Consider the following 18,809-nt stretch of genomic DNA (forward strand, 5'->3'; position numbering starts at 1 on the left):
ATCCCTTTATTTACCAGCAGCTTCATGACGACCGATTCCATGTAACAGACAAACCGGAGCCAAACAGCGTCAGGGTGCAGAAAGACAGAGACAGATAAACAGATTACTGTATTTCCTCTAATCCTTTATTTACCTCAACTGCAGAGGGTACCAGGGCTTTATTGGAAGCAGGCTTATATTAGAGAAAGGCCTTTATTTCTAATTCCCTCTGTTTGATAAGTATATTTGCTCATATTTTAGTACGAAGCCTCCTTGTTTTCTGATCTGCTTCTGTTGGGGTTCGTTAGGTAGCCGTTTTTTTGTTACTGCGACGCATTACCGATAATTACGGTAATCGATGACGGCACGCTCCAGAGACTTCCGCCGGCCGAGCCGTCTTGTGGCATACTGCCATCTGGTGGCACTTGTACGTTACTACAAACTACAGTTACATTATATAACAGGCACCAGGAGTTTACCGGTATCCACCGTTGTTTTTTCCTTTGTTTTTTTCCCCGGCCTGTATTTGGGGCCGGCCTTTATTTGTTCGTGTTGACCATGGCCCCGGCCATTATCGGAGACCCGGCTTTTAATTGACTACCGGCCACTTTTAGAGGAAATACGGTAAGTTTCTACTCTCACTCTCCGTTCTTCTGTGCGATTAGAATGAGAAATGGAGGCATTTCTCCTAAAAGGCAGGTGGATAGACCAAACCGGCCCCGGGTCACTGAGTGTGCTCAGCCAGGGCCACGCCCCCTTTTGGGGGAAAGAAGACTAGTCCAGACTCGTCCATATTGAAGAGTTAGTGAGCTTAATTGAGACCAAACCACATTGTTTAAATAGATTGAAAAACATGTGAAAAGTTGATGTGTTGTGGATCGCACCTCCAGCAAGTGCAAAATTCCTGGAATGTTAGCAGTGTGCTGCTAGCTCACCATCTAGCTACTGAGTTGGTGGCTGATTGGACAGTGGAGTCACTCATTCAAGTTAGCAGCATAGGTAAACAGGACGGCCATCAAAACCACAGTAATGAAGCATTTAGGTTGACTAAATGCTTCACAATGAATCACCATGAAAATTCAAAAAGTGCTAAAGACTGCGATTAATGGGGGCTGGACCCCTGGCAAATCATTTAGGCATTTACTTTTACTAACCTGAGCTTGGGGCCTGATGGCTCAACAGCCTAATAGGACAAAACTGACAGTAATCTCAATGCAAACTTCCATGTTTCAGCTCTGGCTGCTGTACTGGCATAACCCCAGCCATCGCCACTAGCGGCTATATGTAATTAGTTATGTTTATTATTGAGTGTTAAAAAGATTGATTAGCCAAGAAGAAAACATTTTATTTGGCGAAATAAAAATAGTTGGGACATACAACCAATATAATTGGGAAGATTAACCTTGGAGTCTTACTGTGTGATTATTGAATGGCTTTTTATTACATTTGACTTAATGGGGCCTTTGAGGATTGGGGAATTTCGGGGATATACCCTTGCTGTCGGCCCCCGACAGCATCCTAGTTATCTTCTCTTCTTCTGTCTCAGCGTCAGTCTGTGTCCTTGTCCTTCCTATGCGGTGGTGCTGAACAAGAGAAAGAGCATACAGTATATACAGTCGCTTAGCTATCACAAGAGCTTTGTTGTATCAGATACGCTCAGTTTATTCTTATTTCACCTTTATTTATCCAGGAACTGGATTTGCTGTGCACACATGCTCTTCTTCAGAAACACCCTGTTTTACTTTTGTGCATGACCCATGGGAGCTGCCCAGTCACACTCTTCTAATGTCGGCAAAATATATTCAAACCTAGTTTCTGGATAAATGAAGGTAAAACAAACAAGAAAAGTAAAAAAAACCCAAAAAAAAGAGGCATGCAGGACCAATAACAAGCACAAGCACAACACAGATGTGATATAAAAATCATTGGATGTGTGTTGGTTGTGTGTATATTGGCATACTTGTCTGTCTTTGTGTTTTCACTCTCGTATACCATCTGAAGACTCTCATAATAATCTCACTAATCCACTGTACTGCTTTGCTTTGCTATTGCTGTAACGCTACTTAAGGGACGAAGCGACAAGTGACATTAAGCTGGAGTGACTCTTAGGCCTTGTGCTTTCAATAAGAGGGGAAAGAATGGTAATGAAAAGTATGTTTTAAACACAAGCTTCTGCTGCTGAGCGACCTGTTCTTACTTGTCTTATGCAAAATTAAAAGGATCAGTCATTGAAACAAGCTGATCTTTGAGTCTGTGAGGTAATAGCCATAATCAAATAAGTTCATTATGGTGTGTGCAACATGACCAAACGTGGTTTTACGCTTTGATGCCCCTTGAAAACAAGCAAAGTTTCTGACAGTGTTGCAGCTTACATACTGAATTTATAAAGGTGTAACAACACAATGGAAGCACAGATTCTTTATGGGAGTTTATGGAAGTTCAGCTGAGAGACTGAACTCTTCTCCACCCACATATTAACATCAATCAGATTCAAGCGTGCCTTGTTTAAAGGACTCACTACCCACCCATATGTGTGTGTATGCCTGTCAGGGATGATATTATTTCTCTTATTTGGACTCAAACTGATTTTTCTGAAATACAGTATGTTCATTCCAAGCTCTTTGTAACTCAACACAACACAAGTCAGGAGAGGATTAGCTAGAAGCAGAAGTGGAATTTATGGTCAAGTAGCTAACGTTAGGCTTGCTACCTGACTTTGTTGCCCTTTTTAGAAACCTGATGTCTTCTAGGCGGTTTCTGTTATGGATCTTTTGCTGAACCGGCACACAGTTCTCTGTGTTTTAAATATCCAAATTGGATGATTGTCCATTACACCAACATGTTGCTGATCAGAACACAGATCCCACTGAAGACAGCAGTATGGAGTGAAAATAGTGCAAATACTATTTCCATTTTCAGATTTTGTTGGGATCCGTGCGGTAAAACATCCAGTTATTTCACTGCAATTAAAAAGTCATAATTTTGAATTTTCACAGAGGTCCACAAAATCTAAACAACTCAACGTTATTGTACCAAATTTGTTTTTTTATGAGCTAGTGTGCATACGACTCCACCTGTGAAATGACATTGAGATTGTTTGTGAAACAGCAGAGATATCGCTGTCTGAAAATCGCTTTTACATTCAGCAGCTGACCAACGCTATACAAATTATAAAAAAAAAAAATATATATATATATATATATACGGTTTTGTTGTTGTTCTAATATATATAAATATATATATATATTAGAACAACAACAAAACCGTTTACCCTAAGTAGGTTTGTTCCGCCTACATCGACCATCCAATCAGGTTTGTTGGACAGTATCTGTCCGAATTAACTGAATCGGCTTATGTCCAGTCCGCTATGAAAATTCATGCAGATTCAAAAAGTGCTAAAGACTGTGATTCATGGGTACTGGACAGGCAACCTAAATGCTTCATTATTGTGGTTTTGATGGCAGTCCTGTTTACCTATGCTGCTAACTTGAATGAGTGACTCCACTGTCCAATCAGCCACCAACTCAGTAGCTAGATGGCGAGCTAGCAGCACACTGCTAACATTTCAGAATTTTTGCACTTGGAGGTACGATCCACAACACATCAACTTTTCACATCTTTTTCAGTCTGTTTAAACAATGTGATTTGGTCTCAATCAAGCTCACTAGCTCTCATGTTGACAAGAAATGCCTCCATTTCTTGTTCTAATCGCACAGACGAACGGTGTCAGGGTTGGATCTATCTTCTCCACCTGCCACCACAGATCCTTCGTGTGAACGTGATAAGTTGAACAGTTTTTATAAGAATCTTTTCAAATTTGGTATGGACATTGATGACCCCTAGAAGAACTCTATTGATTTTGATATGTTTATGATTATAATAACTATTGTTAATTAACTGATTAAATTAATCTCTGTGCTATTTGGACCCATATCTCACCAATGGTGCATTATATTGTATTGAAATTTGTCAAGAGAATTGTTCAGGCAATTACGGAAATTTGTATGAAGTTTGCACTTTCTGTGATTATTATTAATAAATTAATCAATTCATTTTTGTACTGTTACTTTTTTTTATTATTATTGTTTTTCTCTTTGGGCTCAATTTCCCGTGAGATGGTACATGCTAGAGCCATGAAACTTTGCACCATGGTCTAGTATGGCTTCAATTAGACCCACAAGAAATATGACCCCCATCGGCCTGATGGTGGCGCTATAATTAAAGGTAAAAAATAAAAGGTTTAAAGGGCTGTATCTCCCACACCGTTTGTCCAATGTACATGAAACTTGGCACACATGTCCACCTATCCATACTCTCCAAATTTGCTATAAGGACCCTCAAGGTTTGGAAACTTTTTGAGACATTTTGAATTATTTGAAAAACACATTTTTTTCCTCTCCTCCTACACCATTTGACCGATTACCACCAAAATCGGTCAGTAGCATCTATGGACCAAGCTCCTTAATTTTTTTTGTATAGATTGTTGATATCTACTGTAGTTTTGATGATATAAACTTAAATTTGTGAAGGAGGCATGGCCAATAAGCTAAATTCAGTACAATGCTCTAGGACCATGTCCTAGTCAAAATCTGAAGTTTGGTCGTCATTAGTGAAAGTGGACGTGGCCTATGACATTTTGGCTTATAACGCAAACAGAATTTCACTTATCACTATGAAACTCGGTAGTCATGTTTCAACCTTTATGTGAAACATGCACACCAATTTCCATACAGATCCCACCAGATTTTGCCCAGCAGCAGCATTTTGAGTGTACAGCTAAACAGAGTAAAGCCAATACAAAGTTGGATATTGACACCTTTGAACTTGCTGTTACATTCTTCAGTATCAGAAGTTGATAGCTTGGGGCCTGGTGGCTCAACAGCCTAATATGACAAAAATGACTGTAATCTTAATGCAAACTTCCATGTTTCAGCTCTGGCTGCTGTACTGGCATGACCCCAGCCATTGCCGCTAGCGGCTATATGTAATTAGTTATGTTTATTATTGAGTGTTAAAAAGATAGATTAGCCAAGAAGAAAAAATGTTATTATTTGACGAAATATTGATGATATGAACATTTTTGAGATATTTTGAATTATTTGAAAAACTATTTTTTTTCCTCTCCTCCTACACGGTTTGACCGATTACCACCAAAATCGGTCAGTAGCATCTATGGACCAAGCTCTTTAATTTTGTTTTTTTTGTATAGATTGTTGATATCTACTGTAGCTTTGATGACAAGAACTCTTAAATTTGTGAAGGAGGCGTGGCCAGTAAGCTAAATTCGGTACAATGCTCTAGTATGGAGGACCACAAATGTCCGAAATAGTAACAAAGCATTTCATGAATTAATAACTAATTGTACAATAAAAATAGGAATTAATAGATTTGTTTACAAATAAATGTATTATTCTATGAATAGACTAAATTAAGTAATTAATTATTTGATATTTTAATGGGCATCAAAAAGAGGAATTATAAAAAGAATTTACAAATGAAATATTAATCCATCAATAAATAGTTCAAATTAAAAAGGGATTTACAAAAACAACCATAAAACAGTCAATTATGGAGGACCACAAGTGTCACGGAAATAGTAATAAAGCATTTAATAAATTAATAACTAATTATACAATAAAAATAGACATTAATACATTTGTTTACAAATTAATTTATTAATCTATAAATAAATAGACTAAATTACAAAGTAATTAATTGTTTGATATTTTAATGGGCAATAAAAAGAGGAATTATAAAAAGAAGAATTTACAAATAAAATATTAATCCATCAATAAATAGTTCAAATTAGAAAAGGGATTTACAAAAACAACCATAAAACAGTCAATAAGAACATCATTTAAAAATACATTAATGAATTCATAAATAAATAATGGAATTTAAAAATCTATTTGAAAATGCAGTTTAAAAACAGAAATAAATAACTGGATTCATGTCCTAGTCAAAATCTGAAGTTTGGTCATCATTAGTGAAAGTGGGCGTGGCCTATGACATTTTGGCTTATAACGTAAACAGAATTTCACCAATCGCTATGAAACTCGGTAGTCATGTTTCAACCTTTATGTGAAACATGCACACCGATTTCCATACAGATCCAACCAGATTTTGCCCAACAGCAGCATTTTGAGTGTACAGCTAAACACAGTAAAGCCAATACAAAGTTGGATATTGACACCTTTTAACTTGCTATTACATTCTTCAGTATCAGAACGTGATAGCTTGGGGCCTGGTGGCTCAACAGCCTAATAGGACAAAACTGACAGTAATCTTAATGCAAACTTCCATGTTTCAGCTCTGACTGCTGTACTGGCATAACCCCAGCCATCACCGCTAGCGGCTATATGTAATTAGTTATGTTTATTATTGAGTGTTAAAAAGATAGATTAGCCAAGAAGAAAAAATGTTATTATTTGGTGAAATAAAAATAGTTGGGACATACAACCAATATACTTGGGAGGATTAACCCTGGAGTCTTATTGTGTGATTATTGAATGGCTTTTTATTACATTTGACTTAATGGGGCCTTCAAGGATTGGGGAATTTCGGGGATATACCCTTGCTGTCGGCCCCCGACAGTATCCTAGTTATCTTCTCTTCTTCTGTCTCAGCATCAGTAGCCATCACAAGACACCTTTGTTGTATCAGACACGCTCAGTTTATTTTTATTTCACCTTTATTTATCCAGGAACTGCATTTGCTACGCACACATGCTCTTCTCCAGAAACGCCCTGCTTTACTTTTGTGCATGACCCATGGGCGCTGCCCAGTCCAGCCACAGCCTTCTAATGTTGGCAAAATCATTTCAAACTCTTCATATTCACGTATTTCACCATTTGACAGACAAGTGACCCGCGTCGTATCCAGTATTTTTCCAGTCACTCTTGAATCGGTGGTGAAGTATCTCAAAGCCCATGACATCTATGTGTTCATCTCAGGACCCCTTGCCCTGCTTAAGCCTCGGGGAACTGAGGTGTTCAGTCGCATATTTGCTCTGAATGACTGGTTGAGCAACTGGTGCCTTAACAATCACATTGGCTATGTGGGGAATTTCGACCTTTTCTTGAATCTTTTCTAAAATCTCCAACATGGTATGGGAGAGCACAAGACCATATTATGTTGTTGACAATATTATGGTTTATTATGTGTGAGTTCTTTGACAGACTGGACCATACTGAAAGACTCAATAACACTAATAAAACCATTAACGACACATGGGAAGGGCAGCAGACGTGAATGTTAAAATCTTCAAGAATGACAATATTGTCATATTTGGGGACTGTCAAAGATAATAGCTCTGAGAACTCATGTATGAACGAATTGTTTATCTTGGGCAGCCTATAAATTGCAACACACGATAAAGGGAGCCTACACATTGATGTCATGGGCTTTGAGATACTTCACCACCGATTCAAGATTCAATACTGGATACTACGAGGCTCTCTTGTCTGTCAAATGGTGAAATACGTGAATATGAAGAGTTTGAAATTATTTTGCCAACATTAGAAGAGTGTGGCTTCACTGGGCAGCTTCCATGGGTCATGCACAAAAGTAAAGCAGGGCGTTTCTGAAGAAGTGCATGTGTGCGCAGCAAACCTCGTTTATGGATGAATGAAGGTGAAATAAACAAAAATAAACAGAGCGTGTCTGATACAACAAAGGTGTCTTGTGATAGTGACTGTATATAAGAGTTGCTCTTTCTCTTGTTCAGCGCCACCGCATTGGAAGGACAAGGACACAGACTGACACTGAGATAATTCTACAGCAGGTTTAGTACAACTCTCTTCTCTTTCCTCTCTCTACCTCTTTTCTTCTGTTCTGTTTTCTCCTCTGATCCTCTTCTGTCCTCCTTTTTATATACTGCCACAGTTGATGCTGCTCAAACGGCTTCTTACTAACATGTCTGTTTCTCTGCAGTGAAGGCAACATCTGCATCATCTCCACCATGAAGATCCTGACTGTGTCTCTACTTCTTTGTGCTATGATGGCTCTGACTACTGGTGAGTGTTAGTGTCCATGCTGTGTGTGTGTGTGTGTGTGTGTGTGTGTGTGTGTGCTTCTGGAAAGGAGAAGCGGGAACTTTGATAAAAGTAGCCTCAGTAGATGAGAGGGCTTTTTTTTATTTATTTATTTAATTTTACTGAAATGCATTACACCTCTTACCCAGATCAACTGGACACACACAGACACACACACACACACATTAGTATAGTAACGGCTTAAGCAGTTGTGTTACTAAACTGCCGGGCTGCAACTGGGCCGCAACAAGTTTGGATACGCAAACGTTACACATGCTGTGTAGTTCAGGCGTAAGGATGCAATCACACCTGCAGTTGGTTTTCTTGATGTACAGTTGATCTGAACTATAGCAGAAAAGTTGACTTTGTTGTTGTTGTAAAGGAGTAAACACTCCAGAGTTTGAACAAACCGCTACAAATAGACTTGATCTGAACACACAAAGTTACATGTGGTGTTAAATTACCAATTATTTTTCCTAAGTAAAAGTGGTGGTTCAATTTACCCCCAGACTCAACATTCCCCTCTCTTCCCTATTTATCTTCAGGATGGCATGTCAGAGTGTGCCCTCACTACTGGACTCAGGTGAACCATCGCTGTTTCCTCTACGTGCCAAAATGCATCACTTGGCATCAGGCTGAGGTAATCCGAATGAATTGGTTTCAGTGCAGAATGCTTCTAGGCTACGTTTATTTTGTCGGTATTAACTTGCAAATTTGGTAAATTGGCGTCTTTTTCTTGCAACTATAATGATTATTACCTTGTTTTTTTTTGCCATATCTATTTTGCTGCATTCATGCGCTGGTGGGAAAGTCTGACATCCAGGACTTCCAAGTCAGCTGCTAAACAGGATTGAATTCATGTGCTATTCTGTTGGCAAATCAAACCCAGAAGACAAACGACAAACATAAGGAGGCTTTGCAGCCTTGCAAGTTAGAGAATTGTTAAGTGTTGGCGGTGGTTTGCGCTCTACCGGGTGCCTTCTAGTTTTTAGTGGTAATAGTAGTATTTATTTAATGTTCTTTTATGTTTTTTTTCTCTTGGGCAACCCCACTCCCTCTGCCCCTCTATCTCTCTAATTCCGTTGCAGAGACACTGTGTGTCTCTTGGTGGTCACCTTGCATCGATACACAGCCATCATGAGGCCAAAGCAGTTCAGAATATGATAAAGAGGATCACTCATAAGTATCCTACCACTTGGCTTGGAGGCACTGATGCAAAAAGGGTATATTATTTATCAGTAACCAGCGTCTGACAATCATTTAATGAAACCTTTTTTTTTTTTTTTTTCTTTTTAAATGATATATCTATTTGATTCTATTCTGTCTTCTAGGAGGGTGTTTGGCTCTGGAGTGATGGTCAGCATTTCAACTATCAGTTCTGGTCTATAGGAAACCCGGATAATAGATGGAAAAGCCAGCACTGTTTAGTAATGAACTGGGAAGGTAACACTGCACACATTTTATATTTGGATTTTACGTGGGTAGCTGATGCATTTAAACAAGTGAAGTTTCTGACAGTGTCTTACAATGAGAGCAACTGGGAGCAGCAGGATGCCTCCATGCCAGCAACCACCTGTCCATGACCTCGACCTTATGGAGAGGGACAAGAAAAAAGATTAAAAAAAAAAAAAAAATTCTGAAATTCCCTTTCAGTGATCAATATGGTATCCCCCCAAAAAAACAAACAAACAAGAAAAAAACACTAAGCTTCATTAGTAAAAAAAAAAGTAAACAAGCTTAATTTCCTAGATCATTCCTAGATAGAATGTGCGTGTATGTATGTATAATGTGACTTTGTTTGTGTCAATTACAGGCCAAGGTTCACCATGGATATGGTGGCTGTTCCAGAGATAAGTTCTATCAGTGTTGTTTTAATTCAATGTCTGTTTATCTGTCTGTCTGCTTAAGTTTATTTATATAGCACTTTAAAAACAAAGCATAAACAGTAGAATGTACTAAGGTGCTTTACAGAGATATAGAATGTGCACACACGCAAAGCACAACAACAATACAGAGGGACAGATAAAAAGGAGCAAAACACACACGCATAATCAATATAAGGTATACTGTACATATGGGCAAGACAAAAATGTGACAAAGATCAATTGGAATTAAAAGCAAGGGAATAAAAATAGGTTTTAAGATGGGTCTTAAAAAGAGCAACAGATTGGGATGACCTAATATTCCCAGGCAGACTATCCCACAGTCTGGGAGCTGTAATGGAAAAGGCCCTGTCGTCGGCCCTTTTCAGATGAGACCAAGGGACAGTCAATAGACCTTGGTGTGAGGACCTAAGGGACCTGTCAGTACTGCAGGGGGTGAGGAGTTCTGAGATGTAGGCAGGGGCGAGACCATGTAGAGCTTTAAACACAAGCAGCAGTATTTTGAAATTAATCCTGAAGTGTACAGGGAGCCACTGTACGGATGCAAGGATTGGAGTGATGTGGTTTCTTTTTTCTACATTTGATCAACAGTCTAGCAGCAGCCTTTTGAACCAACTGTAAGTGGGAAATGGAAGCCTGGGAAATACCAAAATATAGAGAGTTGCAGTAGTCTAATCTGGAGGAAATTAAAGCATAAATAACTCTTTCAAGGTCGGAGGGGGATAGAAAGTTACACCAGTTCTTTGCATGTGGTCTGACATAGGTTGAGAGTTGATCCAGTTTCTGAGCAATGACATTTGTGGAATGCGGAGGTCCAAACAATAGAATCTCAGTCTTATTTTCATTAATTTGTGTGTCATCCAGCATTTAATGTCCTGTAGACATTCCATCAATGTAATAAGCCCAGCCTGGTTGCAAGATTTGTGTGGGAGATAGATTTGGGTGTCATCAGCGTAGCAATGGAAAGAGATGTCATGGTTCTGAATAATCTTTCCCAGTGGGAGCATATATAGGGAAAACAATAATGGACCCAAAATTGAGCCCTGGGGTACCCCACAAGAAATACATGCAGCCATGGATGATGAATTTCCTACAGAGACTATGAAGTTTCTATTTGTGATGTAAGAGCGGAACCAATCAAGGGCCAATCCAGAAATCCCAGCCGAGTGCCACAGACGATCAGAATAGTGTGGTCAACCGTATCAAAGGCTGCACTGAAGTCTAGAAGAATTAAAACCAGATCAGTCACCGGCATCTGCTGCACAGAGGAGGTCATTTGTGACCTTGAGAAGAGCTGTCTCTGTGCTGTGGTGTTCACGGAATCCAGACAGAGATTTTCCAGAGATGTCATTTAAAAATAAGAGTGGCTGGTTAAAAACAACCTTCTCATTAGACATTCTCAGGTTTAGGTTTGTTGATTGGTTGACCGAGGAAGCAGGAAGTATATCTCTAACTTCCTCCTTTGTGTTTTTGGATTTTACAAAGCAGAGGCGCTGGGATGACCAGTCTTGTTCCACAAAGCACCCGTTTCTCTGCGCCAAAAGCCCCTGGTAAACCCTGGACTGACACAGAGGCATGCAGGACCAGTAACAAGGACAAGCATAACACAGATGTGATCTGAAAGTCATTGGATGTGTGTTGGTTGTGTGTATATTGGCATACTTGTCTGTCTTTGTGTCTTCACTCTCATATACCATCTGAAGACTCTCATAATAATCTCACTAATCAACTGTACTGCTTTGCTTTGCTATTGCTGTAACGCTACTTAAGGGACGAAGCGACAAGTGACATTAAGCTGGAGTGACTCTTAGGCCTTGTGCTTTCAATAAGAGGGGAAAGAATGGTAATGAAAAGTATGTTTTAAACACAAGCTTCTGCTGCTGAGCGACCTGTTCTTACTTGTCTTATGCAAAATTAAAAGGATCAATCATTGAAACAAGCTGATCTTTGAGTCTGTGAGGTAATAGCCCTAATTGAATAGTTCATTATGGTGTGTGCAACATGACCAAACGTGGTCTTACACAGTGTTGCAGCTTACATATTAAATTTATAAAGGTGTAACAACACAATGGAAGCACAAATTCTTTGTAATGGGAGTTTATGGAAGTTCAGTTAACATCAATCAGATTCAAGCGTGCCTTGTTTAAAGGACTCAGATCTTCTTACCTGTTCTCTGTCATTGTGCTGGGGCGCTGCAGGTCACCCACCACCCACCCATATGTGTGTGTATGCCTGTCAGGGATGATATTATTTCTCTTATTTGGACTCTAACTGATATTTCAGAAATACAATATGTTAATTCCAAGCTGTTTGAAACTCTTATACATTAAAATGTATTTACTGCAGGAGATTAGAAAGGCTCTCTGCTGTTATTAACAAGGCAAAACTACAGCCAAGAGAGTCAGACACACTTCTGTACTGATCCAGCATACATGACACATCTCAAGGCAGGATTGAATTTTATCTTGTTCGCTGCAGCAATTAAAAAAGCTGAACAGAGTTAGCTAGAAGCAGAAGTGGAATTTATGGTCAAGTAGCTAACGTTAGCCTTGCTACCTGACTTTGTTGCCCTTTTTAGAAACCCAATGTTGTCTAGGCGGTTTCTGTTATGGAACTTTTGCTGAACCGGCACACAGTTCTCTGTGTTTTAAATATCCAAATTGGATGATTGTCCATTACAGCAACATGTTGCTGATCAGCTTCGAACACAGATCCCACTGAAGACAGCAGTATGGAGTGAAAATAGTGCAAATACTATTTCCATTTTCAGATTTACCCAAATTAGTGTGGACTAGGCCAGAGAGAGCAGCAGCAGGCTCTGACTCCAGCAGACCCGTTCTAGCTCACTAACATTCACTCGTTCTAAAGTTCCCTTATCTAATTTACAATGAGAGTAGTAGTAGTGACGGACAGATAGAGGGATCTTTTGTTGGGATCCGTGCGGGAAAACATGCAATTAAAAAGTCGTAATTTTGGTTATTATTTTCAGAGGGGGTCCACAAAATCTAAACGACTCAACATTATTGTACCAAATTTGGTTTTTGGTGAGCTAGTGGGCTTACAAGTCCACCTGTGAAATGGCATTGAGATTGGTTGTGAGATGGCGGAGATATCACTGTTTTACATTCAGCGGCTGTCCAACACTATACAAATTATAACACGCTAAAACAGAAATAATAGAAATAATATTATGTAACCCCTGGGTAAAGCCCCAGAGTTAAAATGTGCATAGCAGTAGAAACCCTACAGTTGCTACAGTATTAGGCTGTGTCACTTTAAGATCATAACCTTTTCATAGTTTGTTTAAAATGTACATCCCTCCACACGAGGTATGACAGACTATCCTGCTTATTTTTCGAGTGTTTTTTATCTGCCTCAGATTGGGTCATATAGAGAGACTTCACGTTTCTAAAATTATGATTGGTTAAAGGGCGGGACTAGCACGCAGAGCAGGCCGGAGCAATTGCTCATGAGAGTGAAGACGCCATTAGTACCACTTTGAGTTATCATACACATCGCACCCAAGCTACGCTCTTCATCAGGGCATACAGAAACAAACAGAAGCTCTTGCTTGTGTAGAGGATAGCATTAGCTACCAGGTGATGACGAAATTGCCACCAGGTGTTGCACAACAGCAGGAAGTGGAAGAACACACATTAACACTCATCTATTAAAATACATAGAGAAAAGCAGCTATAGTTCACATAGAACATCCAGCAACAATTGTTCAAAGCATCAGGAAATTCCTCATCAAAGAAACTTTACTGGAATTATATCTTGACTAGAAATAATACATTCTGACATAAGAATATAAAGCCAAATTGGAAGTGAATGATGTGACGTTAGATAGTTATTTAGATAATACAAACCTACATCCAGGGAAACCTCAAGTCACTGATCTCCCAAAGTGAAATACAAGACGCTACTCATTTCCCTTACAGGAAGGCACCTGGATTAGACAACTGAACTCTGTGATAAATACTGGATACTACGAGGCTCTCTTGTCTGTCAAATGGTGAAATACGTGAATACGAAGAGTTTGAAATGATTTTGCCGACATTAGAAGAGTGTGGCTGCACTGGGCAGCTCCCATGGGTCATGCACAAAAGTAAAACAGGGCGTTTCTGAAGAAGAGCATGTGTGCGCAGCAAACCCTGTTTCTGGATAAATGAAGGTCATAACAAAAATAAACAGAGCGTGTCTGATACAACAAAGGTGTCTTGTGATAGTGATAGCAAACCCTGTTCCTGGATAAATAAAGGTGAAATAAGCTAATTAACTGAGCATATCAGATAACAAAGGTGTCTTGTGATAGTGACTGTATATAAGAGTTGCCTCTTTCTCTTGTTCAGCACCACTGCATAGGAAGGACAAGGACACAGACTGACACTGAGACAGAAGAAGAGAAGATAATTCTACAGCAGGTTTGGTACGACTCTCTTCTCTTTCCTCTCTCTACCTCTTTTCTTTTCTTCTGTTCTCTTAGCATCTTCTCTCCTTATACAGTATACTGCCACAGTCGGTGCTGAGCATCTGCTCAAATGTCTTTTGTTACAAGTGTGACCGCTCTTCAAAAGCATTACTAACATGTCTGTCTCTCTGCAGTGAAGGCAGTCCTAATCTTCCAAGCCATAATCTTCAACATCTGCATCATCTCCACCATGAAGATCCTGACTGTGTCTCTACTTCTTTGTGCTATGATGGCTACAGCTGCTGGTGAGTGTTAGTGTTCAGGTGTGTGTGAGTGTGTGTGTGTGTGTGTGTGTGTATGTGTATGTGTGTGTGTGTGTGTGTGTGTGTGTGTGTGTGTGTGTGTGTGTGTGTGTGTATGTGTGTGTATGTGTGGCTCTGCTTCTGGAAAGTAGATGCAGGATAAAATTAGCCTCAGTAGATGAGAGGGAGTTTTTTTTATTTATTTATTTAATTTTACTGAAATGCATTACACCTCTTACCCAGATCAACTGGACACACACACACACACACACACACACAGTAGTATAGTAACGGCTTTACCGGTTGCGTTTCTAAACTGCCGGGCTGCAACTGGCCCGCAACAAGTTTGGAAACGCAAACGTTACACATGCTGTGTAGTTCAGGCGTAAGGATGCAATCACACCTGCAGTTAGTTTTCTTTGATCTCAACTATATGTAACCGGGTTGAAATTATATCTTTATTTTTATGTTTGAAACTTCACCAAATCCTGATAAATATTGAAGAACCTGTGTTTTGTTTACATTCAAGGTGTGTTTTGTAGCCTATTCAAACTGAAGTGTAGTGTTGCTATGCTAACTGAGAGGAGGTATGTATTATTTTCCTGGTCATAGTTTAACATTTATTTTGGTTTGTAGACAATGCAAATGTGGCGGTATGCAATTATAAATGTTAGTCTTAAGATTGTGAACATGCCAGCTATGTGTCATTCGAATATAAACTTTGTAAATGTACTTTTGCAAGTTTTATAGTAGACACGTGTTTCCAAGTGTTACAGGGTTTTCTGTGTGTTCTGTGGGCTTGATGACCCGCGTGTGTGGAAGAGACTGCATGTTACAGAGCATTTCTTTTTGTTTTATTGACTTGTACAGGTATGTGCATTCTGTCTGTTCATTATTTACATAATATACTGGTTATATTTAGCATGTTTAGAATTCATATGTAATCAAATGCATTGAGCATTTATACATTTTATTTCATTTATTTTCATATTCTTATTCAAAAGCACTTTTGCTGTTAATAAGAGGAGATATATTAGTCATGTATGATATGCAAAGTGTAAATTAACATGTCAGTCCGCGCTATGCTAACTGAGAGGAGGGGCTTGATGACCCGCGTGTGTGGAAGAGACTGCATGTTACAGAGCATTTCTTTTTGTTTTATTGACTTGTACAGACACAACCACCATCCAGTCTTCATTAAAAGAGCAACCAGTAGCTGTTTGTGGTCCGGGTCCTTTCTTCAGTCAGCACAGACATAGAACACAACGCAGAAGTTAACGGATGTGCATCCAACCAGATATAAGACTGTTGCAGGCCAGGCACACCCGTTACATATAGTAGAAAAGTTGACTTTGTTACATTTTTAGGTTCAAATGGCACTGTTCTCACCCGCCTCGATGCAATGAACTAAAGGAATAAACTGCTCTAATGTTCGAACAAACCGCTACAAATAAACTTGGTCTGAATGCACAAAGGACTACACCTACATTTGGTGTTAAATTACCAATTATTTTTCCTAGATAAAGGCAGTGGTTCAATTTACCCCCAGACTCAACATTCCCCTCCCTTCTCTTCCCTATTTCCGTGGTCGACACAGCATCAGGGTGTCCCAAGTGTTGGACTCCGTTGAACCATCGCTGTTTCCTCTACGTTCCAAAAGGGATGACTTGGGCTCAGGCTGAGGTAATCAGAATGAATTGTGTCAGTGCAGAATGCTTCTGGGCTACGTTTATTTTGTTGGTATTAACTTGCATATTTGGTTAATTGGCGTCTTCTTTTTCTTACGACTATAATAATTATTAATATTTTTTTAACCATATCTATTATTCATGCGCTGGTAGGAAAGTCCGGCATCCAGGACTTCCAAGTCGGCTGCTGAACAGGATTGAATTCATGTGCTATTTTGTTGGCAACGTTCAGTGTTGGCGGTGGTTTGCGCTCTACCGGGTGCCTTTTAGTTATTAGTAGTAGTGGTAATAGTATTAGTATTTATTTAATGTTGTTTTATGTGTTTTTTTTTCTCGTTCAACCCCACTCCCTCTGCTCCTCTATCTCTCTAATTCCATTGCAGAAACACTGTGTGTCTCTGGGTGGTCACCTTGCATCGATACACAGCGATTATGAGACCCAAGCAGCTCAGGATATGATAAAGAAGATCACTAATGGTTTTCCTATCACATGGCTTGGAGGCACTGATGAACAAAAGGTATATTATTTACTAATAACCAGGGTCTGACTGTTATTCAATGAAACCTTTTTTTTTTTTTTAAATGATTTTGATTCTGTTCTATTCTATTCTGACTTCTAGGAGGGTGTTTGGCTCTGGAGTGATGGTCAGCACTTCGACCATCAGTTCTGGTCTGAAGGAAACCCTAGTAATTACAACAATAACCAGCACTGTTTAGTAATGAACTGGGCAGGTAAATCACTACACGCATTTTATTTTTATATTAGGACTTTGGGCGTGTAGCTGATGCATTTAAACAGAGCGACTTACTATGAGAGCAACCGGGAGCAGCAGGGAGCCTCCATGCCAGCAACCACCTGTCGCTGACCATGACCTCTGACCTTATGGAGAGGGACATAATAGAAGAAAAAAAGGAAAAGTTTTCCTTTCACTGATCAGTACAGTAACCCCCCCCCCCCCAAAAAAAAACAACCCCAAAACAAACAGTAAAGTACGCTTAATTTTTCTAGATCATTCCTAGACAGAAAATGCGTATGTATGTATGTATATATGTAAAGTATGTATGTGTACAGTGTGTATGTATTCATTGTTGATACTTCCACCCTTCTGGGTCTTTCCTTAAATGATAAAATGACAATTTTGTTGCTTAAATGATAAGTGATGAATGATAGAAAGCAGGGATAAACGATGAAAATGGCTCTGTTTATCAAATCACCTTTATTTTAATCAAATCATCTTTGGATTCATCAAATCACTTGACAATTTAACACTCAATTTATCAATTCACATTCATTTTCATGACTCATGACTACATTTCATGACTGCATTTCTTTTGGATTATTTAATGATATATTAGCACTTCACTAGATGTTTCTGTTGAGTCTCTGCTCTAATTAGCTAGCTTACTCCTCTCTAGTTTAAAAATGTGACTTTGGGTCAATTACACCGTAGATCATGGGGATAGGAGGGGTGAGGGGGGGCTGGACCAGAGATAAGTTCTATCAATGTTGTAATTCAATGTCCATCTATCTATCTATCCATCCATCCATCCATCCCTCTCTCTCTCTCTCTCTCTCTCTCTCTCTCTCTCTCTCGCTCTCTCTCTCTCTCTCGCTCTCTCTCTCTCGCTAGTGAACCACAAACTCATTAGACAGGTTTTGGTTTGTTGATTGGTTGACCGAGGAAGTGTTTCTCTAACTTTCTCCTTTGTGTTTTTGGTTTTTACAGGGAAGAAGCGCTGGGATGACCAGTCGTGTAACGGCAAGAAGCCGTCTCTCTGCGCCAAAACTCCCTGGGATGCCGATTGCTGAGACAGAGGCATGCAGGACCAATAACAAGCACAAGCACAACACATTTGTGATATTAAAATCATTGGATGTGTGTTGGTTGTGTGTATATTGGCATACTTGTCTGTCTTTGTGTCTTCACTCTCGTATACCATCTGAAGACTCTCATAATAATCTCACTAATCAACTGTACTGCTTTGCTTTGCTATCGCTGTAACGCTACTTAAGGGACGAAGCGACAAGTGACATTAAGCTGGAGTGACTCTTAGACCTTGTGCTTTCAATAAGAGGAGAAAGAACGGTAATGAAAAGTATGTTTTAAACACAAGCTTCTGCTGCTGAGCGACCTGCTCTTACTTGTCTTATGCAAAATTAAAAGGATCAGTCATTGAAACAAGCTGATCTTTGAGTCTGTGAGGTAATAGCCATAATCAAATAAGTTCATTATGGTGTGTGCAACATGACCAAACGTGGTTTTACGCTTTGATGCCCCTTGAAAACAAGCAAAGTTTCTGACAGTGTTGCAGCTTACATACTGAATTTATAAAGGTGTAACAACACAATGGAAGCACAGATTCTTTATGGGAGTTTATGGAAGTTCAGCTGAGAGACTGAACTCTTCTCCACCCACATATTAACATCAATCAGATTCAAGCGTGCCTTGTTTAAAGGACTCACTACCCACCCATATGTGTGTGTATGCCTGTCAGGGATGATATTATTTCTC

The 18,809-nt window shown here is 39.4% G+C and overlaps 1 protein-coding gene across 1 annotated transcript; it reads left to right on the forward strand.

Moving 5' to 3' along the window:
* The first annotated feature begins 7,647 nt into the window (after window positions 1–7,647).
* Window positions 7,648–18,482, forward strand: LOC139660268 (uncharacterized). Its single transcript, XM_071538358.1, has 12 exons — window positions 7,648–7,762; window positions 7,912–7,994; window positions 8,558–8,652; window positions 9,101–9,235; window positions 9,344–9,455; window positions 9,826–9,863; window positions 14,309–14,324; window positions 14,501–14,611; window positions 16,206–16,291; window positions 16,680–16,814; window positions 16,917–17,028; window positions 18,024–18,482. The coding sequence occupies exons 2-12, from the start codon at window positions 7,940–7,942 to the stop codon at window positions 18,104–18,106; spliced, it is 978 nt and encodes a 325-aa protein (XP_071394459.1). The 5' UTR covers window positions 7,648–7,762; window positions 7,912–7,939; the 3' UTR covers window positions 18,107–18,482.
* Window positions 18,483–18,809: the final 327 nt, after the last annotated feature.

Source organism: Centroberyx affinis, unplaced genomic scaffold (genome assembly GCF_046629955.1).
Source record: "Centroberyx affinis isolate AG114_WGS23_722 - 3 ecotype Tasmania unplaced genomic scaffold, CSIRO-AGI_Caff_v1 ptg003263l_1, whole genome shotgun sequence".
NCBI classification, from domain to species: Eukaryota; Metazoa; Chordata; class Actinopteri; order Beryciformes; family Berycidae; genus Centroberyx; species Centroberyx affinis.

Bases quoted from the DNA above. Each gene is read 5' to 3' on its own strand.
- LOC139660268 (XM_071538358.1), top strand. From the start codon at position 7,940: ATGAAGATCCTGACTGTGTCTCTACTTCTTTGTGCTATGATGGCTCTG. The intron at 8,653-9,100 runs GTAATCCGAATG...ATTCCGTTGCAG, and splicing joins TCACTTGGCATCAGGCTGAG to AGACACTGTGTGTCTCTTGG. The intron at 16,292-16,679 runs GTAATCAGAATG...ATTCCATTGCAG, and splicing joins TGACTTGGGCTCAGGCTGAG to AAACACTGTGTGTCTCTGGG.